The sequence below is a fragment of the Physeter macrocephalus genome, chromosome 8, assembly GCF_002837175.3.
Source record: "Physeter macrocephalus isolate SW-GA chromosome 8, ASM283717v5, whole genome shotgun sequence".
Classification (NCBI taxonomy): Eukaryota; Metazoa; Chordata; class Mammalia; order Artiodactyla; family Physeteridae; genus Physeter; species Physeter macrocephalus.
The window spans coordinates 138,205,484-138,226,147 of NC_041221.1; the positions used below are offsets into that span (position 1 = coordinate 138,205,484).

General features: G+C 44.1%; 1 protein-coding gene across 8 annotated transcripts in view; it reads left to right on the forward strand.

Moving 5' to 3' along the window:
* ARHGAP26 (Rho GTPase activating protein 26) overlaps positions 1–20,664 on the forward strand; it is a 491,973-nt gene that overhangs the window by 135,290 nt on the left and 336,019 nt on the right. For all 8 annotated transcript variants that reach the window (XM_028493332.2, XM_028493329.2, XM_028493328.2 and 5 more), the window contains 4 exons: positions 2,199–2,300; positions 9,031–9,141; positions 16,114–16,218; positions 17,704–17,833. In XM_028493332.2, the coding sequence (XP_028349133.1) occupies positions 2,199–2,300; positions 9,031–9,141; positions 16,114–16,218; positions 17,704–17,833 (448 nt within the window). The remainder of the gene's footprint in view (positions 1–2,198; positions 2,301–9,030; positions 9,142–16,113; positions 16,219–17,703; positions 17,834–20,664) is intronic.

Here is a 20,664-nt window from a genome sequence, read left to right on the forward strand (position 1 = left end):
CGCGGCATGTGGGATCTTCCCGGACCGGGGCACGAACCCGTGTCCCCTGCATCGGCAGGCGGACTCTCAACCACTGTGCCACCAGGGAAGCCCTCTCCTCCAGCTTTGTCTTCACATGCTTCTGCATGTTCGTTTGTGTATGTAAAACTTTCAAGCAAAATTCAGATTTGTAGAAATGGATACATACCAGCTCAAATGGGTATATGATGATTCTGCCCACTCTGTGAGGCTTAGAGTCTTGCCGTTGACCAGATAAATGGTGTTCTGATGTCACGGGTGCTGTTCAGAGCTTACGGTGACGGCTTCTTGGTAATGCCTCCACGCTTAGGCCCAGCGTGTTCTGCCCAGAGCATCTGCACTTACCAGTCTGGAGGCTCCACTCTGCCCTTCGTGAGGTGAGCAGGTCTTGGATCATACCTCCCCTCCCCAATGAGGCCTCTCTGGAGCACTTATCTGCAAGAATCTCTGGGACTGCACCCTGTTTGTTTTCTTCGTGGCACCTGCGTCGGTCTGGAATCAGGCTGTTTGTTTACTGGTTAATTGTGTTTCTCCTTCTGCTGGAACATCCCCACCACGAGGGTGGGGCCGTTTCTGCCTTGTATTGTATTATATTTCCAGTGCCTGAAGGATCCTAACACAGAGTGCTTGCTTGTTATATCATCATTAAATGAAGAGATGTATTTGAGCTTCCTTATCTGGCCGCAAATTTTTTTCTCCTCTTGTAAGCCTTGGAGTTGCAGAAAAATATCTGCTGTGGGCTCCATGTGAGTCAAAAGCTGGAATGATGCACCCAGTTCGTACATTTGATCCTGTTTACCAGGCCATGGTAGACCTCCTTTCAGCCCCCTTGCCCGCCATCCCCTCTGAAATGTGGAGGGAAGAGAGACCACCTATGACAGTGTTTCCAGGAGTGGCTGAGAATGTGGACTTGGAGGCAGCTTGTCCTGAGCTCCGACTCCACCTCTGTCACTCTGTGACTTTTTACAGAAGTTAGCTTCCCGCATCTGAGTTTTCTTATCTGTAAAATAGGGAATAGAAATAGAACTTCAGTGACTTTGGGGGAGCGGGGATTATTCTGTGTAATATGACATATATATATATTTTACTTTGAAAGCAATAATATAGGATAATAAACATTTCCCAAATGGAGGAAAAAAAAATCACCCATTATCCCATTTTCTTAACTCAAGTATTTTCACTGAAGTATCTTCCCATCTAATGTTTGTCTGCAGGTAGACACATTCTCTGTAGGATGCACTGAGTTTGTATCATGCTAGCCTTCCTAGTTATGTTTATTGGATGCCCCATACTTTAATTATCCCAAATTCTATTCTTGGGCAGCAATGTTGCTGTTGCTTTTTTTTTTTTTTTGCTGTTATAAATGGTGCCACAGTGAACATATTTGGGAAGATATGTCTTCTTTGTTTTGAATTATTCCTCAGCTTAAAGACCCATATGTGATATTATTATTATTATTATTTTTGGTGTATGCGGGCCTCTCACTGTTGTGGCCTCTCCCGCTGCGGAGCACAGGCTCTGGACGCGCAGGCTCAGCGGCCATGGCTCACGGGCCCAGACGCTCCGCGGCATGTGGGATCCTCCCGGACCGGGGCACGAACCCATGTCCCCTGCATCGGCAGGCGGACTCTTAACCATTGCGCCACCAGGGAAGCCCCATATGTGATATTATTGCGTCAAGGAATATTTAGGTCTACAAATTAAGACATACTTTGTGAACACAGTTAAAGCTGGATCTACTCTTAGTCTAGACTTGTCCCATTTAAGGTGTAAGTAGATCTTCCTGTTTGGGGATTAGCTTCACAGGTAGCTTCCCTTCTTCCTTTGTCTTTGAACATCCTTGTGAGTTAGAAACTAGAGATTTCTGTTTTACAACTGAAATTTTTAGAAGGTGGAATCCTGGCTCTGCCACTCTGAAATACTGGTATTTACCTCATTTCTGGCATAGTAGTGGCGCCTCCGTGATAGACCCTCAAAACGGTTGGGCTGTTGATGGGTGGTTGCTTGCTTGCTTTCATGGCATTATTGGAAGAGTAGGAGTTGGGTGGTCTGCCACTGTTCTGGGTCTGAGGGAATGATGAAGCCATGAAGATGAGCAGGAAGAGTTTGACCCAGGTTGCTTTCACTCCTGCAACATTTTAGTCTTTTTCTCCTTTCCTCTGTATTTTTTTTTTTGCCAGGAAGCCAAAAAGAAGTATGACAAGGAGACAGAGAAGTATTGTGGCATCTTAGAAAAACACTTGAATTTGTCTTCCAAAAAGAAAGAATCTCAGCTTCAGGAGGTAAGAAACTTTACTAGTGTCTGAATAAAGTGTTTAATCTTTCCATGGTGCTGTGGATATGTTCTGGTTACTCTCTGCTGGAGCTTCATTCTGATCCCTCACTCCACGCTTGCTGCCCGCATTGCCTTTGTCCCTTCCCGATGCAGCCACGCTGTACGGCTGTCCCGCCTGTCCATGGCAAGGAACATGCAGCTGGTCAAGATCACCCTAATCACTAGACTGTGCTTCTTCCTTTCAAACTGAGATCTGTTTTCCTGTTTCTCTCACCCTTGACCTTGATTCTGTACTCTCTTACCCTGCCTTTCGATGTCCTCCTTACATCACTGATTTAAAATGTTAGCATCTGAAACACTTTGGTCATCCTTCCTTAGTGTGAAATGAAAAAAAAATTATTCCAACCAGTACTTGACATTAGTCTTCTTTTTTTTTTTTTAAGCAGTATTTTATTGTCTCATGTATTTTGTGCTTAGGTAACTTTGTTTCAAAAAAGTAAATTCTCTGGTCTGCCCCTGTTTTTTTTGGATTTGCATGGGGTCTTTTTTTAAGAGTAGTTCTCTTGGAAAGAAAAGTCAGATTTGCGGCCTTGGAGCTGTGACCATTTTTATTTAGTTCATGGAGATTTGCATGGCGAGGGGGTTTATGTTTTGGGGAGACCGGGCAGTTTGCTAGTGGAACTCCACACTTGCCTACATGAATATCATCTTATTTAGCTCTTAACAATTTGCTTGAACTGTCTCAGGTGTGTGCTAAAGTGAGGCTATGGCTTCCAAGCTAGCCCTCATTCTTCAGTTTCCTTTCTTTTTGAGCAAATTCCTTGCCAGTACTTCTGTTCATATGAAGATGGTAGGGTCAAAGGTTGAAAGATGAGGATTACTCAGGAGATGGTGGAGTCCAGGATTTGTTACACACCCTCAGTTAGGAAGTGTTGTGCTTAGAACTCTCTCTTTGAAATGAGTGTTTGAATCAGTTGTTTGAATGATGGATACAGACTTAGCAACAGGAAGTGTTTATAGTGGGCTTTGCAGATCAGTTCTTGGCCAACCAACCAGCAGCAGTTGTATTTGGGGTGAGCTGTAGGAAGTAGAAACTGCTAACCTTTCCTTGAAGATCTTTTGCTTGAGTTAGGGAGAAAGAAGCCAACGCAGGAGGAGATTCTTGAAGTAGCAAAGCTGCTCGGGTAAATCTTGTCAAATGTGATTGAGAAGGTTAAGGAAATGCTGATTTTCATTGGATGATACATAAAAGGCTATTCCCAACTCTACATGGGGCTATGGGCACTAGGAGATACCCAAGGATATGTGAATTGTCCGTGATAAATACGTAATTCCACTTAGGATCTGTCCTGATCGGTTGTCATTCTTCTAACATCATTTGGCGTTTAGGGTTTGGAAACGATAGGGAAAGGCATTTTGGCCGCCGCTCACAATCACCAGATCTGGCTAACTCTGTCGTTCCTAAGCAGTTAGGTGACCATGCACCATGAGTGCAAGTATTCACAGCTGAGGGAATATGTGATTGTTTTAGCACCTACAGGTACTGGGAGGCCTGCAGTACAGTTATCCTACCTGCATGGCTTCCCCAGAGTGAGGCTGCTTCTTCTCCCGTGGCTTCCCCAGAGTGAGGCTGCTTCTCCTCCCGGTCTGCTCTCTCCATGCCTGGCTCCTGGTGAGTTGGCCTGGAATGAGTCCCACATTTTCTTTTAGGGCTGTGCCAATAGCATCTCCCCCTGAGATAGCAATATGGGGACCAGAACACTGGACTGGCAGAGATACCTTCTTTTCAAGGCTTGCTCTGCTATGTAGTTGACTGTGTGACCTGGGACGAGTACTTGGTCTCTCTGAGCTCTAGTTCCTTTGTAAAATACTCGTAAAATACCTGTCCTGCCTACTTCATGTATGAGAAGGTAAATTACAGCTGCTACACAAATATAAAGTATTGTCCCCATAACTGGCCTGTTCCTCCCCCTCCCCTGCTCCCAAATTGAATGGCATTCTTCCTGGCTGCCTTAGTCTGTTCAGGCTGCTATAACAGAATACCCTAGACTGGGTGGCTTATAAACAACAGAAATTTGTTTCTGACTGTTCTGGATATTGGGAAGTCCAGGATCAAGGCACTGGCCTATTTGGTGTCTGGTGAGGCCTGCTTCCCAGTTCGTAGATGGCTGTCTTCTAGCTGTCGCCTCACATGGCAGAAAGGGTGAGGGAGCCCCCTGGGCCTCTTTTTTAAGGACTCTATCCTCATGACCTAATCACCTCCCAAGGGCCCCACCCAAACGCTATCACACTGGGGATTAGGTTTCATCATATGAACATAGGGGTGAGGTGGGGAAACATTCTGTCTGCAGCACTGACTGTCAGCATTTATCTTAGTGGAAACTTTTTCATTATGCTTTTTTGTTACAATCCTTGTCTTTTACTCATTCACACTTCCTAAATACTTTGAAGGCAAGGAGTGGGCTGCAGGTCTTTCTTGCAAGTCCTGGTCTGTTCTCAAGCATTGCTTTTTATACCTAAGCTGAATTAAATTGAATAAAAAATCTCACAATAATAACAATAATAATGATAATATTTTTACTAACAACAACAATAATAGCGGCCAGTGTTTATTGAATGCATATTTATGTACCAGGCGCCATGTTAAGCACTTTATGTGGAATCTGCTCAAATCCTTATAACCACCCTATGAAGTACAGATGGATTCCCTCTCTTTTACATAGGAGGAGACTGAGGCTCAAAGATGATAAATAGCCTGCCTATAGCTAGTCAGCAAGGATTTGAACCTCGGCTCCTGACTCTGGAGCCATTTCCCTTAACTCAGTAAGCTCTTCTCTGTCCATCTTGTGGGGAAGGATGTTGCTGGGCTGCCTGCCAGCCATTGTTATTCAATGTGAGTGTCAAGCTAAGGGAATTGGAGAGCAGGAGGGATCCTTGGTGATCCTCTGGTTAAACCTCTTAGAATTTCGTATGCAGGACCTGAGTTCCTTGCAGAGGTCACGTGATTTACTCAAGGTTTTCCAGCTATTTAGTGATGATTTTCCTTACATTTATTAAAAGATCAACTTTTAACAATATTATGAATCACCTACTACACATTTAACGAAAGCTACTTCCTTTGATGGTCCAGAATTATTCCCTGATTGCAGGCCTGAATGAATACTTGTAAATTCTAGCCCATCCTGGACCTCTGGTGGCTGAAATGACTGGGCAGCGATGTGGAGTGACACTGCCATCTAGTGGATGACTTTTTAAAAGTCAGTGTTTTCTTCAGTGGCTCGGAAGCTGGCTTCAAAGATAATAAATCATTCCTTGGACAAATTATTTCTTGGACGCTTCTGTGAAAGTCCATTCAGGAGTTGGGTGTGTTGTGGGGAGTGAAATGAATGATCGGAACCTACAGTCTAGGAGAATTTTTCTTTTCCAAGAAGCACGGAATGGTTGGTGGGTCTTGGACAAGCTGGTAGATTGACAGCTTCTTAAGTAACAGGGCAGGGGAACTTCCTGCCCTGGGATTGGAATCCGGCTTCTGACTCCATCACAAGAGGAGCTAAGGATGTGGTGAATTCTGTGGCCCAGATGAGAGGGGCATTGGCAGGAGCAACCTACCATTCCACTTGGGATTTCATCTTCCTTTTCCTTTGGAAATGCATTCTGTCATGCTTTTCTTCTCAGTGCTGGGCCACATAGAGATCAATTTGTTTATGCCTCAAGCATCAGTTGAATGTTTGCTGTGGGCCAGGCCCCGTTCCGGGATCTGGAATGGAAAAGTGAGGCAAGGCCTTTGCTGTTATTGACTTTATATTGTATTAGGCAATACATGAAAAGAGAGAGAAATAAGTAAGAATTTCATGTAGCGACAAGGAAATAAATTGGGAGATAGGGTAGAGACTCCCTGACGTAGCATACCTAAAATAATGTCAATGCAGGCTTCTCTAAAGAGGTGACATTTGAATTGAGACCAGATGGAAGAGAAAGCAAGCTGGGTGAAAAGCTAGGACAATGTTCTTTAACTTGTGGGTGTGTCATAAGATCTGAGTTACTGGGTCATGACATAGAGTAGGCTAGAATAGAGTGAAAAATATGAAAGTGTGTTGCACCTGATTATAAATGTATGTTTATTGGGTCATAATGTAAAAGGTATTTCTTACTGTGCATTAAAGTTTAAAAAAATTGAATATTTATCTAGGGGAAGAGGTTCTCAGGCAGAAGGAACAGCAAGTGTAAAGATTGCATGGCAAGAAAGAGTTTGGAGTGTCGGAGGATAGGTAGGAGCCCCAGCTGGAGCTCAGTGGGAGAGGGGTAGGGAAGGAGGGCTGGGCCGGTTCCTCAGGGTCTTCAGACCATGGGAGAGGCCAGGGGGAGGTGTTGAAGGAGCTGTGAGAACAGCTGATGGAGATTTTAGGAAAGGTATTCTGGCTTCTGGGTGGAGGCTGGATTGTGGGAGCAGAGAAAGAAAGCACGGAGGCCAGTGAGGAGAGGGTTGGAACCGCCCAGAGAAGATGTGGCTGGCTTAGGGTAGGAGCAGGGATTACAGCCCATCTGCTCAGATGTCCCTGGTGATAACCCCCAGTGTGCACAGAACACTTCCCGGTTTTCAAATGTTCACATCCTTTAGCTCATTTTCTCTTTGAAACAGCTCTGCTCAGAGCAAGGGCAGATCATAGCATCTCCAGCCTTCAGGTGTGGGGAAGAGACCCGGAGGGGATAAGTGGCTGGAGCGGGTCCCACTGGCTAGAAAATGATAGAACTGCAACTCCCACCCAGGTTGTTGCTCTCCTGGCTCTCTCACTGATGCTGGGCTCTGCTCTTCTTCTCAGAGGACTTTGCTCCTGGCTCCTCCAGCCCTGCCTAACTTGCAGCTTTTCTGAATGACTTTTATTTCTGTTATGTCTCACTTGGCAAGCCCAAGCAGGGAGGATGTATCGTGGGTGTGGGGGAGGTCAGGGAAATAGATGCGTCCCTAGGTGTAAGTGTGTTGGATTTGCACTATGAGAAATGAATGCCTACAGGGACTTACGGGCCTAGCCGGCAGGAGCCCAGGTGGGAGGCGTGTCAGGCACTGGTCCACCGGCTACACCTGGCAGGGGGTGTGGTGCGAGCACTTTCTGAAACCTGGTCTCCAAATAAAGCTCTGTCAGTGCTCAGACATCAGCTCTCCTGCTTGGAGGCTTAGGTGATGCCCCCAGGCTTAGCCCTTCATTTTGGTTTTGTGCAGCTGTTACTTAGGGGACTGCCTTCTGCATATTAATATGGAAGTTGCCCCGTGAGGAAGTTGCTAGCAGCAGACTTGCATGGAGTCTTCTGGGTTGTTTCCTGGCACCTTGTGCTTTTCCAGAGTTTGTCATTTTTAAAAAATATTTACATGATTTTTTAATTATCTCTTTTCCTCATCATGCTGTGAACTCCATGAATGAATGAATGATTTGCCAACTCCTTAAGATGTCAGGTTAGCAATACCATATTTGGTATAATGAAGTAAAAGGTCTGTCCCAGTTTTGTTCTGCAGGAATCTTGACAAAGGAACACCGAAAGAAATACTCCTTTGGGGGCTTTGTCTTTGTAAAGTATGTTATCGAATGACATACCTCATTTCTAAAGAAAATAGTAGAAAGGGCAAGAGCTTTATAGTGATAGTTGAGGTACTTCCCAGCACAGCATCTTGCTACTCCACACATGCTCATTTTCTCCCCTGGGTTCTGGATCCCAGATCAGCGGCTTAATTGTAGCCAGGTGTGGGCCTTTACAGCCCACACACCTGCACAGAGAGGGAGGTGAGGTTCCGAGGCAGCAATGTAATCACTCTGCTTGGGGTAAACTAATAGTTCATCTTTGTCCAAAGAAAGTATGTGCGATGTGTGAAAATGTTCTTTTCTGAGGTCCCCTGCCCCCTATCAGCTTGTTTTGTTCATTTAGAAGGATGGGAGGAGGATGGCCTTGCATGTTTTCTTTTTCTCTTTAAAAATCTGTCTTCCATGGAACCTAGGTCGGCCCTAGGGTGTGGGGAGGCGGTAGAGTCTAGTGGTTTAGGAATGTGCAGGGGTCTTACAGGCAGATCAGCCAGGACAGAAATCCCAGCTCTGCCTTGTACCAACTATGTCAGGTTCCTTAATGTTAGCAGATTTCATTTACTTCCTGTAAATTAGGGGTAAGGATGTCTTCTTTTTAGGAACTTAATGAGGGTTAAATAACTGAAAGTATAATGAGGATTGAATAAGATAATGATGTACAGCTTTATGGGCATGGTTCCTGGCACAAAATTAGCGCTCAGGTGACCATGATCATTGTTCTTATTTCTGCTTCATGCTACTGGATTTGTTTGTTTGTTTGTGGTACGCGGGCCTCTCACTGTTGTGGCCTCTCCCGTTGTGGAGCACAGGCTCCGGATGTGCAGGCTCAGCGGCCATGGCTCACGGGCCTAGCCGCTCCGCGGCATGTGGGGTCTTCCCGGACCGGGGTACGAGCTCGTGTCCCCTGCATCGGCAGGCGGACTCTCAACCACTGCGCCACCAGGGAAGCCCTTTACAGCATCTTTAAACCTTCTTAAAATTGAGAGAAAATACTACGAACCCGTGTCCCCTGCATCGGCAGGCGGACTCTCAACCACTGCGCCACCAGGGAAGCCCCTCTGGATTTGTTTTTAAAAACCATCTCCAGAGATTTTTTTTTGCCAGCTTGCTGAATCCTCTCCTCAGATAGTGACCTGATTTTTCTCTGAAATTCCATCTTGTTTGTAGGCAGACAGCCAAGTGGACCTGGTCCGGCAGCATTTCTATGAAGTATCCCTGGAGTATGTCTTCAAGGTGCAAGAAGTCCAAGAGAGAAAGATGTTTGAGTTCGTGGAGCCTGTAAGTAGATGCTCAAGGTTTCATTGTGTACCCAGACTTTCATCCACCCCGCCCCCACCCATTCTAACTACCTAGATGACGAAATGCTCGAAGTTGTTAATGAAGAGATTGACCAGCCCTGATGCTGTGCCTTCTGCTAGTAATGGTGCTTGGTCAACTGGCTACCCTGGGTTCTTCCCAGTACAACCACAGACATGGGTGTAGAGCATTCAGCAATGGTTCCGTTCTCTAGCTACCTTACATTGTGCTGGTTGTTTTCCAAGTCAAAGTAGGGGAGGGGAGGAGTTTTCATCTTGCCAAACAATAGTGATGACACCTTAACTTTCCTCCTTCCTCCCCCACTTCTTCTCTCCCTCAGATAACCCAAATGTAGCAGTAGCCCAAGGAAACCATTCTCTTTTTGCCTCCTAAATTCAAAGCCCCTCCTTATCCCAGTCATGTATTAAAAGATGCGATATAAAGCAATTTCTCACTCTAAGTTTGTTATAACCAAGCAGCACGGAGATTGTTTTGAGTGAATCATGATGGGATTTGGACTTGGACAGAATGTTCCAGTGGGCATGAAGGGTTGCAATGTGGGGACACGTCTGGCTGTAGCTTAGGCCACCCCAGTGTGGTTGTGGTTTTGTGCAGATGTGGTATTGCTCTACCCCTCTGTGGCACTAGTGTTCAGGATCCATGGAAACACCAAATGAGTGGGCCTCAATTTAAAACTCTTGCAGATCTTGAATTTTTCAGCTGAATGCAACCTCTGATCTAGACCCAAGCCTGGGGTCTCTATACAAATGAGATTACCTACCTAGATTTAAGAAAGTGATTTTCTTAAGCAAATAACAAAACTATAAGAAACTGAAAGAAAATGACCGCTCTTTTTGGTCAAGAATGTTCTGTGCCCTGTTTCTAATTTATAAACTTTGGGGATGCTTTTTAGGCACGTAGACTTGCTGGTAGTTTCAAGACTCCATTTGGCCTTGGAATTTGTTGTATCCATCTTTTACTTTGCTGGAACTATTTTGATCTTGGGAGTCTACTCCCAGCCATGTCATCTGGCAGATTCTTCAAAGCTATTAATTACCTCAGTCTTATCTGAATAATGGAAACTTTAGAGCCAGCTTCCTTTCCAGCAGTGATCTCTGCCAAGATCTCAGGTCAAAATCCACATCTTTCTGCAGGGTCTGTGAGATGGGGAAAGCCATCTGTCAGAGAAAGCAAGCTTGTTGATTTCCCTGCTTGGGGCCCAGAGGTGTTAAAACCAGCCATTCAATCACAGGTTGACTAAAAAAAAGTCTCATCTCTCTCGTGGCTGGAGCAGGAATTCAAATGCTATCATGAAGAATTAGCCTTTGGCCTTTTTACTTGCTTTTACTAGAATTTCTAGAGGAAAAAAAAACCAGTGTGATTCTCATAATCTTTATGTATACTTTGGTCGATATTATTCTATAAATACCTGATTTTGATGAGTTGCATTTTAATTGACCCATCCTATTTTTGAGTTGTTTTTTTTTGTGTCCATTTTGATGTCTCCATATAGCGAATCAGATATTGTATCTGTTAGCTTTTGCTGGCTAACAAATAAAGCATAAAACCTTATACAACAATAGACGTTTATTTCCTACGCATCTGTGGGGTTCATCCAGTCTAGGCTGGGCTCACGTGGTTGACTCTGCTCATCTAGGTGGGCTTTCCTCTCCTCCTCCCCCACTGTCTCCTCTTCCTCCCTTTCTTCCTCCTCTTTTTTTTTTTTTTTTTAAAGAAATCTATAAAGATTTATCCTTCTGTTTCCTGGCATGCTATTGTAGTATATAAGTGTCTTAGGTTTTTTGAGAGGCAGTGTAGCATCATCGTCAAGGGCTCTAGAACCAGACTGCCTGCATTTAAATCCCAGCTCAGCCATTTTCCAGCTGCACATTCTGGGGGAGGTTATTTTTTGAGCCTTAGTTTTCTCCTCTGTGAAATAGGTATAATAATACCATTTATCTTATAAAGATGTTAGGAGGATTACCTGAGTTTATCCAGGTAAGATGCTTAGAATAGAGCTAACCTCAGTAGCACCCAGTTATTATATAAGTGCTTATTAGGACCCAGTTAGCGATTATTTTTTATTCTGAAGTAGAGGAATATATCAATTTTGGCCACCCAGGGCCTCCTCAAGTGAGCAAATGAGTCAATTGCCAGTATTAACAGGGCCTACTTGGTTTAATATAGTCTTGGTAAATCTAAAAGCATTTATTTTCTGAATAGCATAGAAAATGCTGATGACCCAGCTGCTCTTTCTGAGGAGCTCACAGTCTCCTTGGGGAAGCAGTGTCTATGGTAAAGAGCTAGCCAAGGTAGCAAGCAGTTCAGTGCCGGCATGCATAGGATGGTTGTACCAGAGGGATTTAAAAAGTAGAGAACCATTGTGGTTTGCAGTTGTTTTTGAAGTCATAAAGTGAGGCACCTGGAGAGCTAATAAAAATAAGGTCTGGTCTCATGTTAGAGTGAAGATAAAGTGGTAGGGGCTTGTCCTGAGTTAAGTTAAATGAGTTGGCGGAGAGGTTGGATGTAGATGTGTGACCTTCACTTTTCTATAGAAGTTCTTGTTTCTGAGCATACCAGTTGATTAGGCAGGTGAGTGGCTGGAGCTATGGGTAGGGAGAAGAGAGTCACACAATGAAAAAGCTGCTGACCACATCACTGGTTCTCAAAGTCTTAGAAATAAAAATTCTCAGGCTCTACCCCACACCTGAAATTTGCGGGTAGAGCCCAGTCATCTATATTTTTGTAAGCCTTCCAGGCGATTCTGCTGCACGTTAAAGTTTAAGCCGCTGACCTAGATTGTACAAAAGAAGAACGTGAAATAACAGTCGATGATATCAGCTGAAACTGTCATGTTCTGTGTGAGTAATAAGTGCTTTACCACATTATGTCATTCAATCCTTATATCATCTCTGAGGGTAGGTACTGTTTTTGTTTTCAGATAAAGAAATGGAAGCACATTTATTTACTTCTGCAAGGTCACACCTAGTAAATAGCAGAGCTGTAGTGGTCTGACTCTTAATCTCTATGAAACAGCATTTGACTACTTAAGGGCGGAAAGGAAACACGCAAAAAAATCGATTGAACTAAATTGTTGGGGTGCCTGGTGTGGATATTCATGTGTTGAGTCGGTTGCAGTCAAGGTAATCTTCCAGCCATTCAAGGAACCTCCATGTACATCGACTATGTTTATTTGTTTCTTAGAAAGTAACTTCAAGTGCCAGAAGTTATTGACCTTCAGAAAAAGAAACAAAATTTTAGTATGCTAAGGAAGAAAAATCAGACTTCTGGGATCTAAACTGTATATTTTTGTGTGCCTTGGAAACCTTAATTTTCTTGTTGAGGTACTAAATGTTCTGGAGATTGGGATCGCAGATAATGACATACTGGCTTCATGAAGGTGAAGCCGTATTCCGTCTGTTCCCTGAGTTTTCATAATTGAAGGTTACCTGCTGCTGCAGAGAGCTCACGCTCTACATTCGTCACGCTCCACAGCCTCTGAATTTCGCCTCCAGAGTATTTCTTGGTGCTGTGCCTTCCTGTCCTTTCTCACGGCTTCCGCCCCATTGCAGGCTGTCATTCTTTCGCTTTGGTCAGTGGCATCCTGTCCTGACCCTGTCAGCACAGTGCCTTTTCTGACACATCAGTGTGATTCTGTCCTTCTTGCTGAGCAGCCCCTGCCAGCACGCCTGTGCTAATTAAGCCCATTACATAGATGATCTCAATCTCTACCATAATCCACTGCGGTAATAGGTTAAAGACAAGTTAAAGGGAGTTAACCTGGCTTACCCAGCCCAGTTTTTCATCCCTTTACTGGCTGCCCTTCTCTTCATCGTGTGAATGAATGGTTCTTGGTAGCTGTATTCTTCTGCTAGGGATGCTGTAACAAAGTACCACAAACTGGGTGCCTCAGAACAACAGAAATGTATTGTCTCATAGTTCTGGAGGCTAAAGGTCTGAGATCAAGGTCAGCATGGCCCTGCTGCCCCTGAAACCTGTAAGGAAAAATCCTTCCTTTCCTCTTCCTAGCTTCTGGTGGTTTCCTGGCAGTATCTGGCATTCCTTGTTTTATAGGTGCATCACTTCAATTCCTCATCTTCACAGGACTATCTTCTCTCTGTGTTTGTTACTGTGTCCAAATTTCCCCCCTTTCTAAGGACACCAGTCATTTTTGATTAGGGCCTAATGGATTCATTTTAACTCGATTATCTCTGTACAGACCCTATTTCCACATAAAATCACATTCTGAAATACTGGGGTTTAGGACTTCATATCTTTTGGGTTTGGGGGAAAAAATTCAACCCAAATCAATAGCTCTGTTCTATAAATGGAAAAAACTTAAATTTATCACGTAGTCCAGAATGATGTAACCATCACTAGTAATGCAGTTACATTTTTGTTTATTATTTTTTTAAAAATCTGTGTTATCAGCTAGGAAATAGGAATAAATTTTTCTTGCAGTTATTCTCAGAGGAAAACAAGGAAGGGGAAGAAGGCAGAGGAGGGTTGGGAAGGTCTTTCTCTGGCCCTTCCTTTGTCATGCTGTGATTGCGTGTCTGGCTGTCCATGGAGGAGCCTGGGTGGACATGCTGGCTTCTCTTACCTGACAACCAGGTGAGGCTCCAGCAGGCACTTCCTCTGTGTGTGTGAGTAGAACCATTTCTTTGAGGCAGACAGATCCTTCCATCTCGGGAGTCCTTCTGTGGGCCTTGCCCAGCTCCCTGAGCAGTAGACTTTCATTTCTCTTGGGGTCATAGGTTCAAAGATTCATACGGTGCGTGGGAGGTAGGGGAGGGGACGAAAGATGCTGTGAGGGGAGAAGGAAGGAAGTGGCCCAAAGATAACAATACCTAAGGCATCATTTCCTGTAGAAAAAATGGACAATCAGCCATGATACCAGAGGAAGTGAAAACCAAAATAAACATTGGCAGCTCTCTGCCTTTGGAGTGCTTGTGTGTATACCCAGGTGGTATCTTAGCAAGCTGTTTGAGATAGTTAATTACCCTGAGTAAGAGAGGCCCTGTTGACTTTAAGTGAAGCATAAATCAGCGTTAATAGAAGGAATGACTCGAGAATCAGCTGCTTATCTTCTGAATTATTCTCCAATAGAGGGTAACTCAGTGCCCTGGAAAAGTGATGGGGCACAGCCTTCAAGGACAACAGGGAGGGAAGAGATAAGAAAGGACTGTTGTCCTTGTGAATACTGGCACTAGGTTTGGCATAAGAGCTCCTTCTTCTCCACTACTGGAGCCATTTAGAAGGAAAAGTGTGGGCCACGTTCTCAAAAATGTATTTTACATAGAGGACTTTGCAAAGACTTTGGTCATCTTTGAAGAAAAGAGTTCGTTATTAGTCTTTGGTGACTCTCTTTGGCTTACCACCCATTCCTTAATTTAGGTGAAGGATGTATATATGGTGCCTCTAGATGGTTTTATAGCCAGAGGACCCAGCAGTGCCTGTTCCCTCTCCTTCTGTTAGGATCTAAGGGAATAGACGCTCCAGGGACAATGGCAGCAGGAAGTCAAGGGATCATATTGTTTTAAGCTGGGGTTTTGCCTGACTTTTTAGTGCAGAGCTCTTTGATAAAGTGGGCTGGGCATGTGGCTTTGTCTGAAGACAGGTCAGTATATACCTTGGTGCTTACCGTTCCTGCCACAAGCAAAGTGTGAGAGTTTCCTTTACTCTCATTATTAGGGCTGCTTCTCAAAAGAGAGTAGGTGAAACAAAGTGAGATTGTGTTTAATAAGTAAAGGTATGTTCATTTAAGGACTAGAAGATTAAAGCCCACAATATAAAGTGATGCAACTGTGTCTTGTTGTAACACGTATTTGAGGCAGGTCAGAGGGGACAGCTCAGATGGTGTGAGTTGGCATTGAGAAGCTCAAGTTAGAATGGGGCTGGTCCCCAAATGTAGTAGAACTGAGCTTGTGATGGAGGTGAGGTTCTGGTTCTTCGGAACCTTGTTCAGGCTTTAACTATAAACCTGTCTTCAGGTTGAGATTTGGGACTGAGGCAGGATATGTAGAGCTTGGGAAGGGGCCAGGGAAGCATAACAGCAGTGAGGTTTACATATGGGCACTGAGAGGAGAGATGGCAGGAACATTTATTTAGCTTGGAGAAGTGAAGGCTGGCAGGGGCTCAGGGTGGGGACATTAATGGTTTTTAAGTATATGAAAGCATGTTGTGAGAATTGTAGTGAACAGATGTTTTCACTCTTCACTAAAGACAAGACTAAACAAGGAATGGGCTTACCTTTTAGGCTGTGACACTTTAAATGAGAATTTAGGGAAACCACCTAAAAGAAAATGTGGGAACATGAGATTATTTTAATAAAGGAATCCAGAGTGTTTACTTCTGGAGAGCTTCTGGAAAGTACAGAAACACACTTGAGCTGAAGTCTGATCTGGATGATTTTCTTTGATTTGACTTTGCCTGTTAGACTGCAGACTCAGGACACACCAGCTTCCTTTTCTCCCTTCCTTGTTGGTTTATCAATATAACCACACCCTTCTGCATGATAACCTGATATTATGAATATACTAGAAGGAGACTGAGTGAGAGCCCTGGTCTTCAGCTTCTGAAGAAGTGATTCTCTTAGGAGGTGATGAGGCTCACAGGGTAAGAGATTGGATGTTGGTGCCAGGAGACCTGGTTTCAAATCCTGGCTGCCACTTACTGTGTGTTTTGGGGCAAGTTAGTTAACCTCTTTGAATCTGCTTCCTTACTAATAAGTTGGAGATGATAGCGGTATTCATTTCATAGATTGTTATGAATATTTAGTGAGACAGGGCATATGAAGTTACAGTGTCTGGCATATAAGAAGTGCTCAGTAAATGATAGCCATTATTATTACCTTATTCTAGACTTTCAACCCGGGGCTGGGAACTCAGATATAGCTCCATAATACCTTTTGAACCTGCTTATGTGAAGTTTGCCCTTCTGCCTTCATTACAGCTACTGGCATTCCTACAAGGACTCTTCACTTTCTATCACCATGGTTATGAACTGGCCAAGGACTTCAACGACTTCAAGACGCAGTTGACTATCAGCATACAGAACGTGAGTAGGCGAGGGGACAGGCTTCCTTTCCCTTGCTAAGGGAAGGAAAAACAAAATATGGATCTGGTTGCATACAGATCACTTAAATGGATTGAGATGCAGGTGGGGAGGATGGGTCTTGCTTGGGTTCAAAGGGCAGCGGGGGTCAGGCATTTCTAGGGTGCTTGATGGTCTCAGGTTAGAGCACCATCCTCTCCTCCATTATGTCAAAGCACTATTTATGTCCTCGGAAGTGCTGCTGCTGATTATGTTTTAAATCTGTAGCGCCAGAATCAGGATTTCCTTTGGCAGTGGAAGTCCCAGCCCCACCCAGCCTAGCCTCCCTCTGTGCATCTAGCTGCCTGGCCCCATAAAACCATAGAGTGTGTGTGTTCAGGGGATGGGGATGGGGTGCACATGCTGGCCTTGGGCTCAAAGGATGTGCTGTTGTTCAACTCTCAGTGAGGTTGCCAGGAAATCCAAGTAGGTGCGCCTTACTCCCAATCTCCTTTCCCAAATTGTAAGCAGCAGGACCTTTGGGTGCACAGAATCCTGCTTAGGACTCTGGTTAGTGGTCACTGGGGCTCAAACCCCCTTCTTCCCTGTGTGATGGGGCCACTTTAATCTGCATGTTGTCTTTGTCTCTAGATGATCCTGTGTCCAAATAAACCCAAGTATGTCCGTGTGGGTTGGACTGCGGGTTGGACTGCATGCTTTAAGAAGCCTGAGCTTGCCCCCTCATGGTTCTCTGCAGTGCCTCAGAGAACAGGAAGTTGCAGGGTCTTGGATGAGCTGTCACAAAGCATGGCTTCCCTTGGGCCGTGTCCCTCAGAAGGCAGACTCTGAAGTGGAGATTTATACAGAGCAGGTCCCCAGGAGGCAGTGTTGGCAGAAGCACGTGTGACAAGAGTGAGGGCAGCAGGCCCTGCTGGAGGAAAGGCTGAGTGCTGAGGACTCAGCCGATGCCCCGGGCCCCCTGGAGCTGGGATGGTCCCTTGACCCTCCCCTTTTGGCCCCTGGCTTCGCCTAGTTGCTGGGTGCAGGGTGCCCTGGGGGAGGGGTAACCTTAAGTGAAGCAGCTCCATTTGAGGAGGGAGCCATCAGCAAACAGCTGGAGAAAGAGCTTCCCTGTCCTGGAGGGAGGTGGAGGGCATACCCTGCTGTGGACCATCTGAGTCAGAGTGGCCTGGGATGCTTGTTAAAAATGCACATGTCTGGGTTGAGAGGTGCTAAACTTATCTTTCGGGGTGAGAACTGGTCATTTGCATTTCCTGCCGGTTCCCCAGGTGATTTTGATGGTCCCTAGAGTTTGAGAGTTATTCTGACATAGGGCTTTAAGGCCAAAGTATATTTCTTAAAAGGGAACATTTTTGCCTGATTCCTAGATGGCTGAATGTTCCTTACCTGGTTTTAGATCTAAGAATTCTGTAGGTTGATGCTCTGAAGTGCTAGAGATGGGAACAGGGTTTCATTTCTTTGATTTGAATAAAATTCCTTTCATCCTAGACAAGAAATCGCTTTGAAGGCACCAGGTCAGAAGTGGAATCCCTGATGAAGAAGATGAAAGAGAATCCCCTCGAGCACAAGACCATCAGTCCCTACACCATGGAAGGGTACCTCTACGTCCAGGAGAAACGTGAGTGCTGGGTCGGCCAGCAGTGTGGGTGTACTCATGCCTTTTTCCCAGGAGCTGTGGGGTGTATCCAGTAGTGCCTGGCCTGGAGTACGTATTTCGATGAAGGAGAGTGATTTTATAGTTAGGTTTCCTAGGGGAGAGATGCTGTCCGCAAGGTCTTGTCTACCTCCCAGTGATGTGTTATGTTTCCTTTGTAACTGGGAATTTCCTTGCAACCTGGAATTCATTGAGGCTCTGTGGTGCCACTTCTCTCCCTGGTGTCACTCTACTCTTGAGGTTCCTGTACCTTCAATATAGCTTTATATACCATACCCTTGGTGTAGAGCCCTTGGAAAGGTCTGGCTGGCTGGACCTTATTGTCATATCCTTTGGTAGACTTAATAGTTGGTGATTTTGTTTTCATTTGAGACTTGTTTCAGCAAGGCCCAAACAATCATGACTTAGGCCCTTTCTCTCGTCTCCTCAACCCCTGTCATTCCAACACTTAAATTTTATGAAAAGTAGAAACAAAAGCTCACTTCAAGAGCCAGGAAGAAGAGCCATTGACTTGCCCATATGACGTCAAGGAAAGAAATGCCAGGTGCTGCTAACCCAGAGTTTTCAACGATGACTCAGATTCGTGCACTGGGCTATAGCACTCCCAGACTTAATTCATGCGTGCGGTGCTAGAGATTAAAGAAAGCGCATTGTTTTTCTTTAATGGGTAGCTGTTCTTGTAGTCTCCCACCTGTGCTTTCTGGCTGGGCACTGTTGATTTAGGATTAGTTAAATATCTTCACTCCTATCTGCTTCCTAATGGAACAAAACACTCAGTTTTCAGTAATCATTCGCTTTAGTGATTACTCAAAAATTTTCTTGGACTTAAAATTGTTCCCTGGTGACAGAGGTGTAGTAATGGGGTTGGTGGTTGGAGCATCGGTTGTGATGAGAGTTTTATGTCCCTTATTCTTGCAGGTATGAGCTTGTTAAGGCTTGTAAAAAACAGAAGCTACTTTAGTTGTGTGTTATACCTGAATATATGGTCATATCTTCTTTGCCCAATGAGAAGACCACCCCCAAAAGTTTTAAGTCAACTTGAAAATAAAAATTTTTAGGACTGTAAAAATACAGTTCAGTGTCCACTTATAATACTTAATTTATTAACATTGGTCACTTGCGTGTAAAGTCAGTATAAGCACTCACATGACATTGTACAATTTTATTCAAACACTTCATGTGTTTTTTCAACATTAATGTCTTGATTATCATTAGAACCATATTTTGATTCTCCAACACAGTGGTCCAGAGCATATCATTAGAATACAGCTTTTTTTTTTAATTTGGAAGTTTTTGCAACTTATTATTTTGAAGTAGTTTCAAACTTACAGAAAGTTGCAAGAATAGTATAAAGGACGCATATGACCTTTACCCAGATTCACGAATTTTTACCATTTTTCCAGTTAGATCATTCTTTCTCTCTCTGTGTGGGTGTGTGTGCACATCACAGTCACACACACACACACATTGTAATTTTTTTTCTGAACCATTTGAGAACAGGTTGCATATACCATGCTTCTTGACTTCAGTGTGTCTTTTCTCAAAACATTCGTTTATGTAACCACAATTACATATCCAGGAAATTTAACATTGATAAGATATTTCATCTAAACAATATTTCATATTCCCATTTTGTCATTTGTCCCAGTGATGCCCTTATAGAGCATTTTGTTTTCCTCCAGTACAGGAGCTTGTACAGCATTTAGTTGTCGTATGGCGACTTTAGTCTCTTTTACTCTAGAACAGCTCCTCTGATGACATTGATGTTTTTGAAGAATATTGGCCAGTTCTTGTATAGAATTTTGTTCATTGTGAGTGTGTCTGATGTTTCCTCATGATTAGATTCAGGTCATGCATCCCTGGTCAAATCCTACGTAAGTAATAAGTAATGCTGTGTTTTTCCCGGGTACCATATCCGGAACAAAGGATGTTCCTCTGCCCTCCGTGGTCTTGTTGATTTTGATCACCCAGTCAAGGTACTTTCTGCTTTCCCCACTGTGCCATCACTATGTTTCCCTTGTAACTGATAAGCGGTCTGTGGGGCGGACACCTTAAGACCGTGCCCTTCCCTCATCAGACTTTGCCTCCCATGGAGTTAGCATCCATTGGCAATCCTGGCCTGGACTGATCTTTACTGTCATGGTTGCAAAATGGTGATTTTGCAGCTCTGCCACTCCCTCCACATTTATTAGTTGCCTTTCCGTGTGCTATAAGGAAGCGTCCTCCCCGTTTCTACCTCCCTCCTTCTCTCCTTTCCCTCCTTCCTTCCTCCCTCCCTTCCTTCCTTCCTTTCTCTCTTTCTCTCTCTCTCTTTCTTTCTTTCTTTCTTTCATCTGTCTATCCATCCATCTTTCTACTGTCAGTATGGACTTTTGAGTTCCCATTTTGTTCATTAGGCTAAATCCATTACTGTCCTTGTTTATTATGATGCTCAAAGTGTCCAGGATACAGCACTTTTGAAATCTTTGTGTTGTGCTCTCACTGGAATTTATTCTCTAAGCCACAGAAACACAGTTGAATGGTTGGTGTTTTCATTTGTCCTTGATGCTCCAATGTAGACGCTCTGTTGCTTTTTAAGTATACTAAGTGACATCCAACATTTGCAATGGGCATTCATACCTTGAAAAATAATTACTAAGTGTCTGCTAAATCTGTTTTCATGTTATCATTATTGTTTTTTAATCATGTCTGCTATGTGATCTCTATAAGCATCCAGAACTCGTATTGATTGAGGTCCTTGCAGGCTAATAATGCCAGTCATGCCTTCTTTCTCTAACAGTACTTTGTTGTTTGAA